We start from the raw sequence: 17,074 nt of genomic DNA, 5'->3' as shown, positions 1-17,074 counted from the left end.
ATTCACAGGGTCCTATGGGGTGTGTTGCATTTGTGTGTTGACCTGCGTGCGTCAGGGTAGTGTTAGTTTTATCCAAGAAGGGCCAGTGAGTGGCCTTGCTTGGCTGAGCCTCTTGGGGTACCAGCAACAGGGAGAAAGGCCAGAGAGGAAGCAGTTCTCTGTTTTCAGGAGCAGAATCCCAACAGCTCCCTGTCAAAGTGTCTCTTAGCCTGGACCATCACTGGCATTTGAGAAAATGCTCCGGGAATGATTTTCATAGGGAGGCGCTGGTCATGCTCTTTGCAGTCAGATGTCCATTACATTGGAAATCAGACTTGGGATTGTGTGACTAGCTGAGTTAAAACTAAGCCCCAGATCCATTTTGTTGACCCGGCGTGTGGGTGGAAGAAAAACTAAAGATAAATGTTCGGTTCTGGTGCGTTGCAAGGAAAATTTATGTTCTTAGAGTAATGATCCCGTGCTAACACCCCCTCTGTATTTGATATTTATCAGATTATGAGAATTTAAAGGTAAGGAGAGCCACGGGTAAGTATAAGATGGCGGATGGAAACTGAAACAGGCGACAGTAGTGAGAGGAGAGATTGGTGTGATGAAAGGTACAGAGATATTTGTATTTTAACAGACCTAGCGGAGAAATGGCCAGCATCACAACCTAGCTCCGTGACCTTGAGTGAGTGGCTGAACATTTCTGATCCTCACGTACCTCATCTGCAAGTAAGGGCAATAATACAGATTGAGTCTCCGTCTTCTGACACTCCACAATCCGAACTGCTCCCAAACCCCAAAATTTCTGAGAGTGGCTGGGGGTGGGGTAGCTCAGTGATAGAGGGTGTACTTAGCATGCCTGAAGCCCTGGGTTCACTCCCCAGTGGGTATGCACACATACACACAGGCGCCTTAATTAAAGATATCATATGAAACTATCTTTAGGGTATTGTATACAAGGTGTGTATGACTCGTAAATGAATTCAGTGGGTCTCCCCCTCCCAGAGAATCTCATTAGGTATATGAAAATTTTGCAAAACCCGAAACACTCTGAAATACTTCTGTCCCTGAGTATGTCAGGTAAGGGATAGGTAACCTACGTTTTCCCTAGGGCATCACGCCCATGGAGAAGCCCTTCCTGACCACCTGGGCCTCAGGGCCTTCTCTGAGTTTTCAGCTCCCCCAGCTCAGGTCCTCTTCCTCATCTTCAGTTTGGCTCCCTGCCCCCAAAGACTGGGAGCCTGCTGAGGACTTTTATCCTGCAAGGAGGATAGAGTGTGCAGGAGTGGATGCAGAAAGTATATCAACTTCATTTTCCGTCCATGCAGAGAGTGTTTATGGCTTTTATCCCCACACAGTAGAGAGTCCAGAGCCATATACTATGAGCACAATAGCCATGTATTCCCCTTCGTTGGGAATAGGAACTGTCAGACCAGCTGTTACTCGGGCGGGAAAAAAAAAAAAAAAAAAATATATATATATATATATATATATATATATATATATATATATATATATATATATATATATATATATATAGTGAATGAGCTGGCGTGGCAGGTCCTGTGCTTGAATTTCTGCTTATTCTGAGGAGATGGGGTGAGAAGCATTGTGTCTTCTATCCCTAATCTCTTCTTAGGTTTCTAGTAACAATGTAGCACCTAGGGTTTTTTTGTTTTTTTTTGTTTTTCCCTTCTGCTTTATATTATACCTTAGAATGTTCCTTACTGGGGCTGAGCTCTGTTCTCTGGGTATGGCTGCTTTGGGTACCTCACTGAGGGGACCGCTGAACAGAGTGTGCCATCAGTAAAGAAGTGTTAGGTGAATACACCTCACCATTCAGGTTTTGTTGTCTTGTAGGTGAGAGGCATAGATCTCACTCGCGATGGCATCAGCAGCATTGACGATGTGAACCTAGTGATCAGTGACCCGGGTGACCAGGTGAGCTCTTCACTTTGCAAGAGGAGACTTTTCCCTTGTCTTCCTCCTGCTGCTTCAGCCTCTCCTCCTCTTCACCCTTTCCCTGCCCCCACCCCTTTGAACTCCCACTGTGGTTCCCTGTCTGTGTCTTCTGGGCCCACCTACAGGAAGATCCCAAATGCCATGCTAGGACCACGTTTCATTGGTCTTCATTTTCTTCTTTCATGCTGGAAAGCGGGCATCACTGAGTGTTGGCTAATGTCCATGTTCTTTTGCAGCAGAGCCGCTGACAAGACTATCCCCTCTCTTCCTGATAGAGGAGAATACAGCTAATCCGTGCAGGTGACAAAGATACAGAACAGCAGCGTGGCACTGCATTGTCTGGAACTCAGACTCCTTTTTCCCTGGCGTTGTATAAGGTGGGCATACGCTTTTCAGCAGACAGTGACCTTGCACGGATCTCAGCCATTTTTGGTAGAGTCTTGCCATTTCTGGAAAACCATCATAGTATTATGTAGTTGATAGTAGTATGTGAACTCAGTTCTTCCGAACTGAAATGAACTCATTTTATAAGGATATGTCATCACATTAGGCAGAGTTGGAAAAAGTATCGTGTGTCCTTGTCTCGATCGTCAAAATCAGCACAGCTCTCTTCCCAGTGCTCATCACCCCCACACTGTATGCATTTACTTGTTCGGCTATTTACCTTCTGCTCACCCGGGCTAGAATGCAAGCTGATGAGGGCAGGAGGTTTGAGCAGGCTTTGTTGAGGACAGCATTCCAGGCACCGAGAACAGAGCCTGGTACCAGTAAGGGAAGGTAAACATTGGCTGTGACAGTTGCCTGATCCCTGGACCAGCTCTGGACACGTGGGCCAGCCTCCAGGACTTTCCTGGCTGGCCTCTTCCCCCCGCAGGATTACTTTGTAACTCGGGCTTCCATGCCAGTTGATAATCCACAGAGGCAGTGCCCTGCCCCCAAGAGAAACACGCACCTGGAGTCAGACAGACATGGCATGGAATTCTGCCCCTGTCTTAGATGTGTGGTCTTAGGGCTATTACCCAACTTTGTGGTGCAGGAATTTGCTTCCTTGCAACACGGGACAGTACGGATTGTATAGGGTTTTACTTGCAGAGTGAGACATTTGTGGAGGACCCCAAATTCTTCTTACTTCATTTGCAGGCTGTTCGTGAACGTCCACTGGGGTCGGGGCTCTGTGATGGGCAAATTCTGCCAAGTCGCTGGCCACTGTTGGCTTCTGGGCTAGTGAGTGAGACAGGCAGAACCATCTGATGCCAACTGAGTGGGGCTGGGGCTGGGAGAGGGGAAATTCAGGGTGCTGTGTGAGCTCATCTAGGGCTTGGGGAAGAGGCCAGAGAAGGCCTCCTGGAGGAAGTTCTTTCTAAGCTGAATCCCCAAGGGTGGATAAGAGGTGAAAGTCCTCCAAGGCACCACTCCCCTCCAAAATCTCTCATCCAAGACTGCCATGGTCATCCATTCCACTGGCTCCCCACTGACTGAGGAATGGGGAACTAACCCAGAGGGAATGTCTGTGGGGGCTTCTGGTCTGCTCCCTTGCTACAGCAGAGATACAGAGAGTAGAAAGTGCCTTCCTGTCCTTGGACATTGGCATGTATGGATGTCAGTCCTAGAACTGATATGGCCGAAAAGGAGAGCTCCAACAGATGATCCTGGGTGGCAAACTGGTGGGTCACAGATTATACCTGGCCTGGGCCCACCCTTCCTCTTCACTCTGTTTTGTGAGTTGGCAAATTACCTCTCTGCTTAGGTCTCATTCCTCTTCACTCATTGTCTAAAGCTGACTGCCTGATACAGTGACTGTTGTGGATTTTATTTGAGGGAGCAATATAGTTTCCGATGATTAAAACTGCCAGTGCCTCTGTGGGACACACTGGAGGAAGGCGGGGCCCAGGCCATGCTGGGAACCCTAGAGAAAAGAATGTAAGTGTCACATTAGCATTCTCTGGCCAGCCCAGGAGCCTTTCTTTCTCCGCCCCATTCTTCTGGGCCTCACCAGAATGCTGGCCATTGCATGGTGGTTTGCCCCATCTGGGAGCCATAAACACACCTCGCCTTCTATTGTGTGGATCCATCCAGTTCAGCTCCAGCTCTTTCCTCAGTAGTTTGGGGCTGCTTCTGCTTTGGTGGATGCCCCAGGACAGTGCCCAGAGGGTGTGACTTTTTATTGCTCCTGCGTGGCTTGGAAGTCCTCCATGAATTGGTCCCATCTGCTCTGTTCAAACCCATCTCCCCATTCTCCAGACTACTCCCCAGCTCTCTCTCACACTCCAGATTCCAGTGTGGGCCCTGCCACCGACATCTTTCTCCCCGTAGGCCTGTGATTCCCCATTTGTAAAATGAGACCAAATGAGATAATGGATGTGGAACTCCCAGCCCACGTTTCCTGGCACGTGGAAGACGCTAAGTCAACAGAGGCTGTTTTCTGTCAAGCATCTTGTCATCCACCTGGCACTTGATAGTATGGCAGCTCGGTAAATGTTTCTTGAGTTGGACTTCAGGAAGATGTGGTATGTTGTGGGTACACGAGTCAAGGTTCTCCGGAGAAACCAAACCAATAGGACGTCCATGTGCCTGTGCATCTGTGTGTATCTATAACCATCTGCACATGGATAGATGGGTTTTAAGGAGTCGGCTCCCCGGGATCTTGAGTACTGGCAAGTCTGAAATCCAGAGGGCAGATGACACCACTGGACTTTCACATGACAGTTGCAGTCTTGAGGCTGAAATCTGCAGGCAGGCTAGCAAACTGAGAACTCGGGCAGAGCGTCTGTGGTCTTCAGGCTGAGTTGCTTCTGCCTTGGGAAGCCTCAGTCTCTGCTCTTGCGGCCTTCAGCTCATTGGCTGAAGGCCACTCACGTGATGGGGGCAGTGGACTGTAATTAAAGTCTAGTGACTGTGCAAGTTCATTACCCCCACAAATACCTTCACAACAACACCTAGATGAATGTTTGAGCAACTGGGCACCGTAGCCTAGCCGAACTGACAAGTAAGATTCACCAGAGCCGTGGGCAAAGAGGTTGCTGAGGGACATCACCTGCCGAACTGAGCTCAGACCAGTAAACTTGGTGGGTTCATTCGTGTCCAGTGGTCCTTGCCTTCTCTTCAGAAGCTGGGTGTGAAGATGAAGTAAATCCAGAACCATGGTGCTTGCAGCAGACATTTGATATGAGATCTTTATCCCTCTGGGACAAGGGACTGTGGAAAAAAGGAAAAGGAATAAGATAATGAAGGATGGGAAGTCACAGTGATTGACTCGGCTTCTCCCCTCCCCCCAAATAGGGGACTTCTCTAGGCCCCCGTGCCTTTGATGGCTCTGGAGAAGATCACGAGGACCTTCTTGTGGTGTGGTTTGGAGATAGGACAGTGAAATAGTTCACGGGAACCGTGTGGGGAGAGAGGGAGAGCAAAGGGTGATTAAGACACAGGTCAGTTGTGAATTGATGTTTCCAAAGGCTTGGTTTTTCTACACAAAAAGGTGTTCGTGAGAATGATTTTCTTTCTGCGAGAATCGCCTTTCCATATGAGGAAATATGATCCTGAGGGAGTCCCTGTGACATGTGAAAAATCAGTTGGGGAGGTAATGGGGCTAAGATCAGTTTCCAGATGTTTCACACATAAGCGTTTATTTGGGAGGGCGATGGCCCAGAGGGTGTAACTGGACTAACTCCTGAGAAACAACAGCTTTCACTTACTGACGTGTTAAGGGAGACTCTCTCTGGGACCTCTGTCTGTGTTTGTAGGTCAGATGATTTGAAACATTTCTAATATTGTTCTGTGTTTCCTGCTCTGATGCTTGGTTAATACAAATTGCCAATTGCCAGTATGCTCTGAAGAAAACCGGTGGATTCTTGGTTTCCAAGTTGGCTAGAAGGACAGAGCCTGGGTTGCTGCCCTGAAGCTTCAATCTGGCATTGCATGTGAAGCGTTTTTAGACTCCTTCAGGACATGTGTATTGAGAAAATATAGAGAGATGTCCTTGTGGCAAAGTCTGCCATTTGGGTTTTTCAACTACCACCCAGTAAGACCAACATTTTTGTTTTCTTTTGAGTACGGTTCTGCAGGCTTTATCCCATGTGTAGCTGCTCGTAGCCACCACCACGATCAGGACCGTGTACTCGCCCTTTGCCCCCACAACACTCCTTGTTGCTGCCCCTTTGCAGACACACCTCCCCACCCCTAATCCCTGGTAAAAACAAATCTGTTCCCCTGACCTGCAGTGGTGTGTTTTAGAGAGGGTCATGGATCTGAAACCAGGAAGCCTGTGGCCTTCCAATATGGGCCTCCTTCTTTTAGCATAATGCAACATCTTGGTGAATCTCAGAGCAATACTCTATTCCTTTCGAATGCTGAGCAGCTTGTCATTGTGTGGACACCACAGTTTGTTTATCCTTTCATCTGAGGAAAGAGCTGCTGCAAACATTCGTGTGCTGGCTTTTGTGGGAACCCAGGTTTTTCCTGGTCCAGGGTAGAGGCAGGCATGGGAGTCCTCGGTCCTCAGGGGAACACAAGTTTAGCTTAGGAGAAAGCATCACTCTAGATTCAGAGTGGTTGTAGTCTTTTGCCTTCTCGCCAGCAAAGTGTGAGGGTTCCATTTGTTCAGTCTGTCCTCCGGCCCTCGGTACTTCCAGTGCTTCTCGTTTAACCATCGTAGTACTGTGTAAGGGGATACTGTCATCACGGGTTTAATGTTCAGGTCCCTGATGGTTAATGATGTTGAACATTGTTTAACGTGCTCACATGCAAGTCTTTGGGGTTTTTTGTTTTCTTAGCAGTAAGTTTTGCAAACGCTTTCTTTCTATGCTCTGGATATAAGACTTTGTCAGATCTGTGATCCTTATGCATAGCTCTGCTTTTCATCGTCTCGACACACTGTCTTTTTCCAAGCCAAAGCTGGTTGAAATTTTTATTCCTTCCTTTGTTTTAGAGACAGGGTCTCTGTGTATTGCCCGGGCTGGTCTGAAACTGGTGAGCTCGAGTGATCCTCCCTCCCTCGGCCTCCCCAGTAGCTGGAACTACAGGTGTGTGCCGTCGTTCCTGGCTTCAGTTTTACATTTTGATGGAGTCTGTTTAATCAGTTTTCTTTCTTTCGTGGATCGTGCTTTTGCTGTCGCGTTCAAGACTTACTCTTTCCTGTCCTCTGGCTCCAGAGATGTTCTCCTGTGTTGTCTACTGAGAGGCTCACCAGTGGACTTTTCACTTTTAGATGTCTGAACCATTTTCAGTTAGCCGTGTATAAAAATGGTGGGGTCGAGGTTGGTATCCTGGCACGCGGATATGCAACACTTTCAATGGAAAGATTCTCCCTTCTCTTGAATTCACCTTCGCATTTCTATCAGAACTCATATTTTCATGGGTGTGTTTACGGACTCTGTATTTTCTTCCGTTAATCTACCTGTCTACTCCTTTCCAAGATGGCAGTCTTGATTACTGCAACTTTGGCAAGACCTCCCCAAATTCATCCTTGTTTTTGAAAATTTGGACGTTCCAGGTGAAGCGCAGAATCAGACTGTGTATGTACACAGAACTCCTGCTAGGATCTCGATGGGAATTGCATTAGTTTTACAGAACAACTTGGGGATAATTAACTATTTTACCACATGGACTCTTCCACGTCATGGACACATTGTTTCTCTCCATCGAATTAGGTCCTCTTTGATTTCTTTCATTAGGATCTTAAGGTGTTCCGCAGGCACTTCCTGTAAATTTTTTGTTGTTATCGTTGGTTTCGTACGTACCTATTCCCTTGCGTGTTGCTTTTCAGTTTCAGTTTGTGACGCTCACGGTGGTTTTCCATGTGTTGACCTTGTCTCTTTCATCATTGCTAAATGCACTTATTAGTTCTAGGGGTTTGAGCAGAGATACGTTGGGGTGTTCCACGTGGCATACACGGTCATGAGATCTACGCCAAGGGGCAATTTGATTTCTTCCTTTCTCATTTGTGTGCTGCTCCCTTTCCTGACATCATTGCCCTGTCTGGGACTTCCAGGGTGACACCAAACAGTCGTGGTGAGAGTCACCACCCTGACCTTGTTCTCAGCCTTACAGAGAAAGCATTCCATTTCTTGACCTTGCAGGTTTGGGGGCACATACCCTTTAGCAGGTTCAGGAAGTGGTCTTCCATTCCCTGTGTGTCAGAGGATTTCATATCATCAGTGGATTTTGTGTCTTGTCAAATGGCTTTCCTTCGTACCTTCATATCATGCTGTCATTTGTCTTCTTTGCCTGACCTCAACCTCTGTGGGATTATGTTGATTTTGGGCGAGAGAAAGCACCACCTTTGCATTCCCGGTATGAAACCCACTTGGTTGTGGTTTGTGATTCTTTTCACATACTGCTGGGTTGGAGCTCTTGTGTATTTTGTTGAGGAATTTTGGGCTTTTGCTGATAAAGCACCAGTCTGAAGTTTTCCAGGTATCAGTACAGTACTACCTTCATGGCATCGCTTGCAAGTGTTCCCTCTGCTCTGATTTCTGGAAGAGATTGTGTACAATTGGTGTGATGTCTTCATTGAATGTTTGTTAGAATTGGCCAGGAAGACTCTCTGGGCCTGGAGATTGTTTTGCAAAGCCTTTCTTCCTTCCTTCCTTCCTTCCTTCCTTCCTTTCCTTCCTTCCTTTCCTTCCTTCCTTTCCTTCCTTCCTTCCTTTCCTTCCTTCCTTTCCTTCCTTCCTTTCCTTCCTTCCTTTCTTTCTTTCTTCTACCAGTTCAGTTTCTGTAAACGATAGAGGACTGTCTACGCTACTTCATCCTGGGTGAATTTTGGTGGCTTACAATTTTCCAGCAACTGGTCCATTTCAACTAAGGTGTAGCATTTATTTTCATGGTGCTGACTGCAGTCTGACCATGTTGTTCTTTTTGTTCTCCGAGTCTGTAGTGAAATCTCTTCTACCATCCCTGCTATTTATACCTTCTTTCCTCCCTCTTTTGCCCTTCCTGCTAAAGATGTATCAATTGATCATTTCAAACAACCAGTTTTCCATTTAATGGAGATTCACCATTCTTTTTTCTCCCCCCCTTCGCCGTCCCCCCTACCCCCCTACATGTGTTGTTTGCATTGTCGTGGTTTTACTTCCTGGTTTTTTAGTAGAAGAAATTCTTATTTACACGTATCGGGACTTTTGAGATGATTTCCATCAGTACGAGCAGCCTTTTTAACTAGATGTAAAGCCACTGATCGTGAAGGCAGAAATTCCCAAGGGTGTGTTGTCACCGTGGTACAAATATGTACAATTTACTGAAAGTCTACTCGATGAAAGTATTCGAATGCTTATGAGAAGAGCATGTGTTAGTCAGGCATTGCTTGTTCTTATCATCGTTCCTGAGCCTGGGTTACAAAGAATCTGCACGGAGTTAACCTCGTTCAATATGTTTCTCCATGTTACATCACATGCCTCATGGATGCAATCAGTGGTGCCATTTCTCAAACCTTTATGCTATGCCATCAGCATTCTAAGCTCTGGACATGTGTTATCTCATGTCATCCTCGGAGGAAGCCTAGAAGGTGGGTCTCATCATCAGCCCCATTTTACACCTAGGAAGCGGAGGGACAGAAAGGTGGAGTAAGATGAATAATCACGGGTTTTCTTTCTTCTCTTGTCACCCTTTGTTGCAGTCTGGTGTGTTCTGGCCACACGCTTCCCTCGCCACCTCTTAGCTATTCGAAAACCTCCAGCTTCACCTTCCCGGCTAGACCCCCGGGCTGGGCGGAGCTTCTAGCTCTAACTGGACCCCCATGGATCCACTCCAGAAATGGAACCCAGCGTTGGTTTCCGGATCTTCCCAGGTGACCGCTGGGGAGAACTCGCAGGAGGGTGCGGCAGCCTCTCAGCCTTCTTCCTCGGAACAGCTAATGATGGGCCTCAGCGGCCTGAACCCCAGTCCTGGTCCTGGCCTCTCTGCCCCTCTGCCAGAGGGGCTGTTCCAGCAGCAGTACAGGGAGGAGAAGACCCTGCGGGAGCGGCGCTGGGAGCGGCTGGGCTTCCCTCAGAGGAAGAAAGCATTCCTGGGTCACCTGAGACGCAGGCACCGCGATCACATGGCACCTTACCCAGTGGAAAGGGAGACCAGGGTCTACCCCACAGGCGACAGAGCTCAGAATCGGTTCCGATGTGAATGTCGCTACTGCCAGGGCCACAGGCCGAGTATTTCTGGGCTCTCTGGCGAGAGGAATGGGGCCCCCAACCCTTCCTCCTGGGAAACGCTAGTGCAGGGCCTCAGCGGCTTGACCCTCAGCCTGGGCACCAACCGGTCTGGCCTTCTGCCAGAAGGGGCACAGCAGCAGCAGCAGGAGCAAGAGGAGAAGTGCCAACTGGAGAAGCAGCAGGAAAGCAAGAGAATGTTCCAGAGGCTGCTCAAGCAGTGGTTGGAAGAAAACTGAGAGCCCCCTGCCCCCTTTCATGGGGCGGAGACCTGAAGGGATTCAGACAGTGCTGTGTTGCCAGCTCCTGGGGGTGGGCTCCTTCTGGGGACCAGACAGTCAGCTGTTGTCGGAGGAGTCCCAAGACTAGTTTTGTGACTGGATGGATTCCTATTGGCGTGAGATTTGACCCACTCCCAGGGAGGTCCTCCTCTTCCTGCCTGTCATCTGTGAAGCGCTGTGGGGCACCCTGGGGCAAGGCAGACTGCACACCAGTGGACCTCACCTCATCCCATATGGCTCTCATGCCGCATGTTGTCGCTTTCCCAGCCTGGATCTGCGTCTTTGCTCCCTACCTTGTTGTCAGTAAGATATAAGATGTCTATGTAGTGTGAATGCCTTGTTCATGTCCTTGTGCTTTTGTGCCGTTTTATCGACTGCCTCCTGGGAGCAGTGCTAGGGCTGTTTGAAATGGCGGTGCGCAACACTGAGATCCAGGTTCGAGAATCTGCAGCTAAACAAAGTGTGGGAAAGGGGTGTGGCATTGGAACTTGGTGGCTCACTATTGTACTGTCTGTGTAAACTATTATGACTATGATAAGCTAACTGTAAGTAAATGTTTCCCTGCTTCTTAACCATTGAGTAGTATTCCCTCCGCGCAGGATTTTCTGATGGGGTACCTCATCGTCAATACCAAATAAACACGTGTATGAAAGGAAAGTAACTTTAGAATTCAGGTTTGTTGATCGATAGTGGTTTGTTTCTTGTTGGACCTTGAGATCCCCGACCAGCAGACCAGAGCATGTCAAGAGGAGCTCTGCACTGTGGAGATTCAGAATGGGGGAGAAGGGGGCTCAAGAACCCTGTCCGGTCACTGTTTCAGGTGCTGTAGTGGGACCAGCATTCAGACCAGTCAGGCAGCGAGGTTGGAAGCAGGGTCCCCAGATCCCAGTAGGAGCCCATGCTGGTTGCCGCTGATGCCCTGGCTGAGGGGTCCAGGGCCATTCCTTGTCACCCGGTGCACTGGTTTGGTGAAAGTGTACAGCAGTTTTCCGCCTGCTTCCTGAGAACCAGAGCATCACTGAGTTATTTCAAAACTGTATCTGGATTTAGACACGTTGTCTTTTGATTTCAGGAAGCCTGAGTGATTAAATCTACCTATTTTCCCCTACAGAAGCCCGTGATGTGTATCCAGCCACGGACCATGTGATTCCTCTGAGCCGAAAACAAATTCTGCTTTGTGTCAGTCTGTTTTTAGGGAGGCCCCAGCACTACATTGCTGCAGAAGTCTGCGCGTCTCCTGCCAACACAAGTGGCTTGAGAGCAGGTAAGTTTCTTAGATTTTCAACTTGGGATCCCCTCAGAGAACTTGAGAGCTAAACTGACCCGATCAGGATCTCGTCTCCCAGTTCCAAGGGAGAGGGTAAATAAAGAAGGGCGAATTCTTTCCTGAAACTCAAAGGCCTAAATCCTAGAACGGGGATTCTGCAGTGTTCAGAAGGGATGACAGGGTGATGCACATTGGCTGGTTCTTTACCAGGTGTCAGACAGTATCCTGCGTGTTTCTATATGTTAGCTCTTTTTATCCCCACCACAGACCCATCACTTAGCAACAATGTCAGCCCCACAGTAGAGAGCTTGGCCAGGGTCCCCTGGGCGGCAAGAGGCAGAACTGGCACACAAGCCTAGGCAAGGTGGAGTCTAGCTGGCAACCTGAACCTGTTCCCCCTTTGTAATGGCTATTGCAAAGTCACCTTACTGACACCTCATGCCTTCAAGGACCAAGTCTTGGTAAGATGTGTTGTTGAATCCTCAGCACAGCGCAACAGGGCAGGGATGCTTATTTGTTGCTGAGAGTCTGTGGAGGTTGTAAAGTGGTGGCCAGAGAGGCAAGCCTTTGTCTGACTCCCCACACACTGAGTCACGCTCCTCAGACCTCGCCTCACCATCCTCAGTTCATCGGCCACACCAGCTCCGTGATGCCAATGACGACCAAGCGTTAAACCAATCCCCCGGGGTTCAATTTCCACACTTGAACTCCCCCTAGTCTAGGCCATGCTGACGGTTGTGGTGGGGAAATGAGGAAGAATGGCGCCGTTGGTCCTTGCCCTTAGGCACTGAGCATTGAATCAGGGAGGAAGATTGGGCACTGTCTCAGTCTCTTTTGTAACAAGATACTACAGACTGGGCAATTAATACAGAAGAGAAAGTTATTTCTCATGGTTCTGGATGCCTGGAAGTCCAAGATCAAAGTACCTGCGTCTGGTTTCTGGTGAGGACCTTCTTCTCACATGGCAGAAGGTGGAAGGGCAAGCGGAGATGGACGTCGTTCCTTTCATGGCAGTGGAGCCAAACCCATTCACACAAGCCCCCTTTTAACAGAATTAATGCATTCATGAGGGCAGATCCCTGGGGACCTAAATACTTCCCGTTAGGCCACAGCCCACCCCACCCAACCCCGACACTACCACATTGGGGTTTAAGTTTGCACATCAGTTTCAGAGGGGACAAAAAGGTTCAAACCATAGCATGCACCAACGGATGGGCTAGGGAGCAGGCAATCGATCCCTTGTGTGGGGCGGTTTGTTCAGGGTGAGAGGAGTGAGAAGGAACCCCGTTGGGGCTCCTCCATGCAGACACGGAGGGCTTGTGGAGGAATTCATTACTACAGAGCAAATCAAAGTATGCAGGAGATTGTGTGGAGAATGGCACCATATCCCCGCCTCCAAGACAAAGGTCTCTATACCCATGGATGGGTTGTAGGAGGGGTTCTGGAAGGGATGTCTCAGACATCAGACTATCCAAAGCTACAGGCTAGGAGCTGGAATCTCATGGTGTCCACAGACATCCGACATGTCAAATTCTAAACCGGACACTGAATGAAAGGTACCAGCAGGCAAGAAAACACTGGGGCAGAGAAAGGTTACAATGGATGCACAGGATGAAAACCTGGACAGATTTAGAGCATTCCTATGAAACGGAGAGAGGAAATGAGAAATATCTTCCCACAATTGAGAAGTCAGGCCCAGGTGACTTTGGGGGTGAATTCTACCCAACATTTAAAGAAGAAATAGTACCAATCCTTTGCAGACGCTTCCAGAATGTGGAAGAGGGTGGGGGGTTGGGGGGCATTTCCCAACTCATTTGGTGAAGAGCATTTACTCTGCTACTAAAGCCAGACAGAGACATCACAGGAATGCGACAGACCGATATCCACCATGAATATCAACACAAAAAGGCTGAAGAAAATATGAACGAGTCAGGTGTAGAGGTGCAAACCTGTAATCCCAGCTATTTGGGAGACTGAGGCCGAAGGATTCAAAAGTTTGAAGCCGTCCTGGGCACCTTAGCGAGGCCCCGTTGCAAACTGAAAAAGAAAAATTATTTTTACAGGGCCGGGAGTGTACTTCAGTGGTAGGGCGCATGACCAGCATGTGTGGGGCCCTGGGTTCCATCCTCAGTGGCACCAAAAATAAAGAAAATATTCATGAACCATATCCAGCAACAGATACAAAATGTTACGCAACATTTCCAGGTAAAATTTCTCCTAGGAATCCACGATTGGTTAACATTCCAATTTCAATTAAGGTCTTCCACCATGTTAATATAATAAAGGACAGAAGCGGCATCATCATCTTGATAGGAAAAGAAAAGGCGTTTGACAAAACCCAAGACACATTCATGGAAAAAGAATTTCTCAACCAACCCCACATGGTTAGAAGGAAAGGCTCTCAACCTATAAAGAGCATCTACCATAAACCTACAGCTGACATTATATATTGTAGTGAAATAACAAACACTTTTCCCGTAAGACTGAGAGCAAGGCAAGGATGCTCGTTCCCACTGTTCTCTCCACAGGTTCTATCTGGCGCAGTCACGTAAGAAAAAGAAGTGGAAACGTGGATACATTAGAAAGGAAAACACATGACCACTCAGAGACGTGCTGTGGTTTGTCCCCTCCAAAATTCATGTTGAAATTGAATCCCCATTTTTGAGATCTTAGGAGGGGCCTGTGAGAGGTGATGAGCGCTCTGCCCTCACCAATGGACTAGTCTAGGACGAATCGGGTAAGAGGTTAATGGGTTGATCTGGAGAGTGGGTCTGCTATGAAAGCCAGTTAGGACGGTACCCTCTCTGATGCTCCATGTCTCCCTGCCACGAGATGCCCTACTCCACCTGGGGACCCTGCCAGGAAGAGGGCCATGGCCAGATGGGGAACCTCGACTCAGAACCATGAGCCAAAATAAACCTCTTTCCTTTATACCTTCCCAAGTTGAGGATATTGGCAACAGCAAACAGGCTAAGACAACGTGTACTCCATGCTTATGGCAGTATTATTCATGATGGCCCCAGATGAAGACAATTAAATGCCTGCCAGTTGTTGAAGGTATAAATAAAAGGTGGAAAAAATAAAATTAAAAAAATGAAAAAGTGGAATTCAGGTATCCATATAGTAGAATATTAATGAGCAAAGTTTAGGGACAAACTACTAATACGTGCTATGGCTTGTTTGAAACTTGAAAATATTTTCCTAATGGCCAGAACCCGGGGAGTGGGGAGAGGGGAAGTCCGCTTCTTGCATGAGTCAGTTTATAGGGAATTCCTGGGCCTGGCGGTAGTCATGGAGATTGACTGCTACATGGGTATGAGGGAATCTTTTGGGGGCAAGGGATAGAAGCATTCTGAAACAGGGTTGTGGTGATGGTTGCACAACCGCATGAATGTACAGAACGTCACTGCATTGTACCTTTAGTTGCATGAATTTCATGGTATGCCTCAATAAAGATGTTTTTAAAAATGTAATGCACACGTGGAAGTTAGTCACGGGGGAAAGGTGTGCAGTCGTTTCTCTACAACAGTAAAGAATCTGTTGCTCTCTCTCTTTCCTTCTTCTGGGTCCTGCCTACATTTCCTGCCTATTTCCTGCATCCCCCATGTGCACTTGATGCTCCAGCCAGACGGTGGCACTGTGCACGTCTGGGTAGAAGGTGTGCTGGTGAGTGCACAACATGACTGTGTGTGTGCACCAGTATGCCTGCGCAATCATGAGCACAATTCCATAACTGGGGGCAGGTTCCCATAATCCATCCTGTGTCCTAAATTCCATGTACGTCATTTTTTACTCACGAATCTCAAGGATCCGGCTTCAGTCTCCCTGGTAACCAACCTCGGCTCTCAGCTTCAACCTCTGTTCCCAGGAAGACATCAGAGTGGGGAGGGCTGTTGTCTCACTCCAGGGCCCCCTGCCTGAACAAGGGACCCTGTGGAGGTGAGCAGCAGCACGGTTTCCAAGACAACGGCATTCAGAGGCCTCACCACCTGTGAGGCCCTCCTCCTCCCCTCAGCCATCAAGTAGGAAAGGGGACTTTGTGGAATAAACACACTCCTGACTCCTTGAGATTTATCTACATATGCCTATAAAATGAATGGCTCAAACATAGCTCTCCACAGGGAAGATACCCAATCAACCTTTTGGGGGAAAAAAAAATCAGTGAACAACAAACAAGACCCTCAAGCTCAAGATTGTATTTGAAAACAAGACAGGGGGAGGAGGAGTGTGTGTTTAGGATTCTCAGCCTCAAGCTGCGCATGAGATCTCTGGTGGAGTGATTTTAAGAACAGATGCAGGGCCGCCGTCCCCAGAGATCCTGATTTAGTCAGTCTGAGATGAACCACCACCAGCACCACCCCTCCCCCCGCAATGAGTGTTACCTTATGCTCCACTGAGGAAAGCCTAGGCTGCAGCTGTGGAAAAGGACATGTCTTTATAGGAGGAAAACCAAAATCAGAAATGAGAGGCCCCTCCTTATGAAGGAAAGCAGGTTTTCATCATTCACTGCTGTGCTGTACAGATTTCTTAGGCTAAGGAATGGGGAAAACGTTTCACAGGAAATGCATGTTTTCAAACAGTACACTACCCTTGAAGATCTCTGTATTTCTACAGTTGCAGTTTTGATGTAGAAACCCTGCATTTGCTAATGAAACATGAGATTCTTTATTTCTTCTGATGATCCCTTGTGCTTGGGTTCTTTTCACAGTTGGTGAACTGTTGTACAGCACCTTCATCAGATACAGCACAGCAGTTATTTGAAAACGGAAGATGGCTCCAATTTGTGTCAGTTGATGCGGGTGAACCAGCTCTTAGGCATACTTGCTAAGTGTGTTGAGTTGCATTTGTGACGCGCTATGACACCTTGTAATCAAATTAATTCGTGTGTTTAGGCAACAGTCCAAATAGTGCCATGAAAATTGATGATGAACAATAAGATGCAGATGCAGCAATGCCTTATTTCAAACACAGACACGGAGAGGTGTCTCCCCAACCATTCTTTAATTTTTAATTTTTTTTTTACTTGCAGATTCTTTTTTTACAAATTCTTAATTGTCCTTTTTAGTTATACATGACAGTAGAATCTATATTGATATTATATATATTTATACAAGCATGGGATATATCTTATTCTAATTAGGGTCCCAGTCTTGTGGATGTACACAATGGTGAGATTCACTTGAGGGTATTCACGTACGTACATAGGAAAGTTATGTCAGATTCATTCCGCTGTCCTTCCTATTCCCATCCCCACTCCCTTCCCTTCATTCCCCTTTGTCTAAACCACTGAATGTCTCTTCTTCCATTCCTCCCACCCTTTGATGTAGATTGGCATCCACACATCAGAGAGAACATTTAACCTTTGTTTTTTGGGGGATTGGCTTATTTCACTTAGCATGACAGTCTCCAGATCCATCCGTCTACTGGCAAATGTCATAAAA

The 17,074-nt window shown here is 47.6% G+C and overlaps 1 protein-coding gene across 9 annotated transcripts in view; it reads left to right on the top strand.

The window, feature by feature from the left end:
• Nucleotides 1–17,074, top strand: part of LOC124098026 (protein FAM156A/FAM156B-like) — an 18,603-nt gene extending 1,529 nt beyond the window's left edge. For 4 of the 9 annotated variants that reach the window (XM_046452557.2, XM_046452556.2, XM_046452555.2 and 1 more), the window contains exons 2-5: nucleotides 623–714; nucleotides 1,846–1,926; nucleotides 2,184–2,324; nucleotides 9,560–11,027. In XM_046452557.2, the coding sequence (XP_046308513.1) occupies nucleotides 9,680–10,324 (645 nt within the window). In that variant the 5' untranslated portion in view covers nucleotides 623–714; nucleotides 1,846–1,926; nucleotides 2,184–2,324; nucleotides 9,560–9,679 and the 3' untranslated portion in view covers nucleotides 10,325–11,027. Of the gene's footprint in view, nucleotides 1–622; nucleotides 715–1,845; nucleotides 1,927–2,183; nucleotides 2,325–3,224; nucleotides 9,449–9,559; nucleotides 11,028–11,477; nucleotides 11,631–14,161; nucleotides 15,107–16,341 lie in introns of those variants that run through there. The other 5 variants (XR_009227534.1, XR_009227535.1, XR_009227536.1 and 2 more) reach the window with 5 other exon arrangements.

Source organism: Marmota monax, unplaced genomic scaffold, assembly GCF_021218885.2.
Source record: "Marmota monax isolate L192 unplaced genomic scaffold, Marmota_monax_Labrador192_F-V1.1 WCK01_AAM20220418_F8-fsc00223, whole genome shotgun sequence".
Classification (NCBI taxonomy): domain Eukaryota; kingdom Metazoa; phylum Chordata; class Mammalia; order Rodentia; family Sciuridae; genus Marmota; species Marmota monax.
The sequence above is the reverse complement of the archived record's forward strand: the minus strand, read 5'-3'. Positions and strand labels throughout refer to the sequence as shown.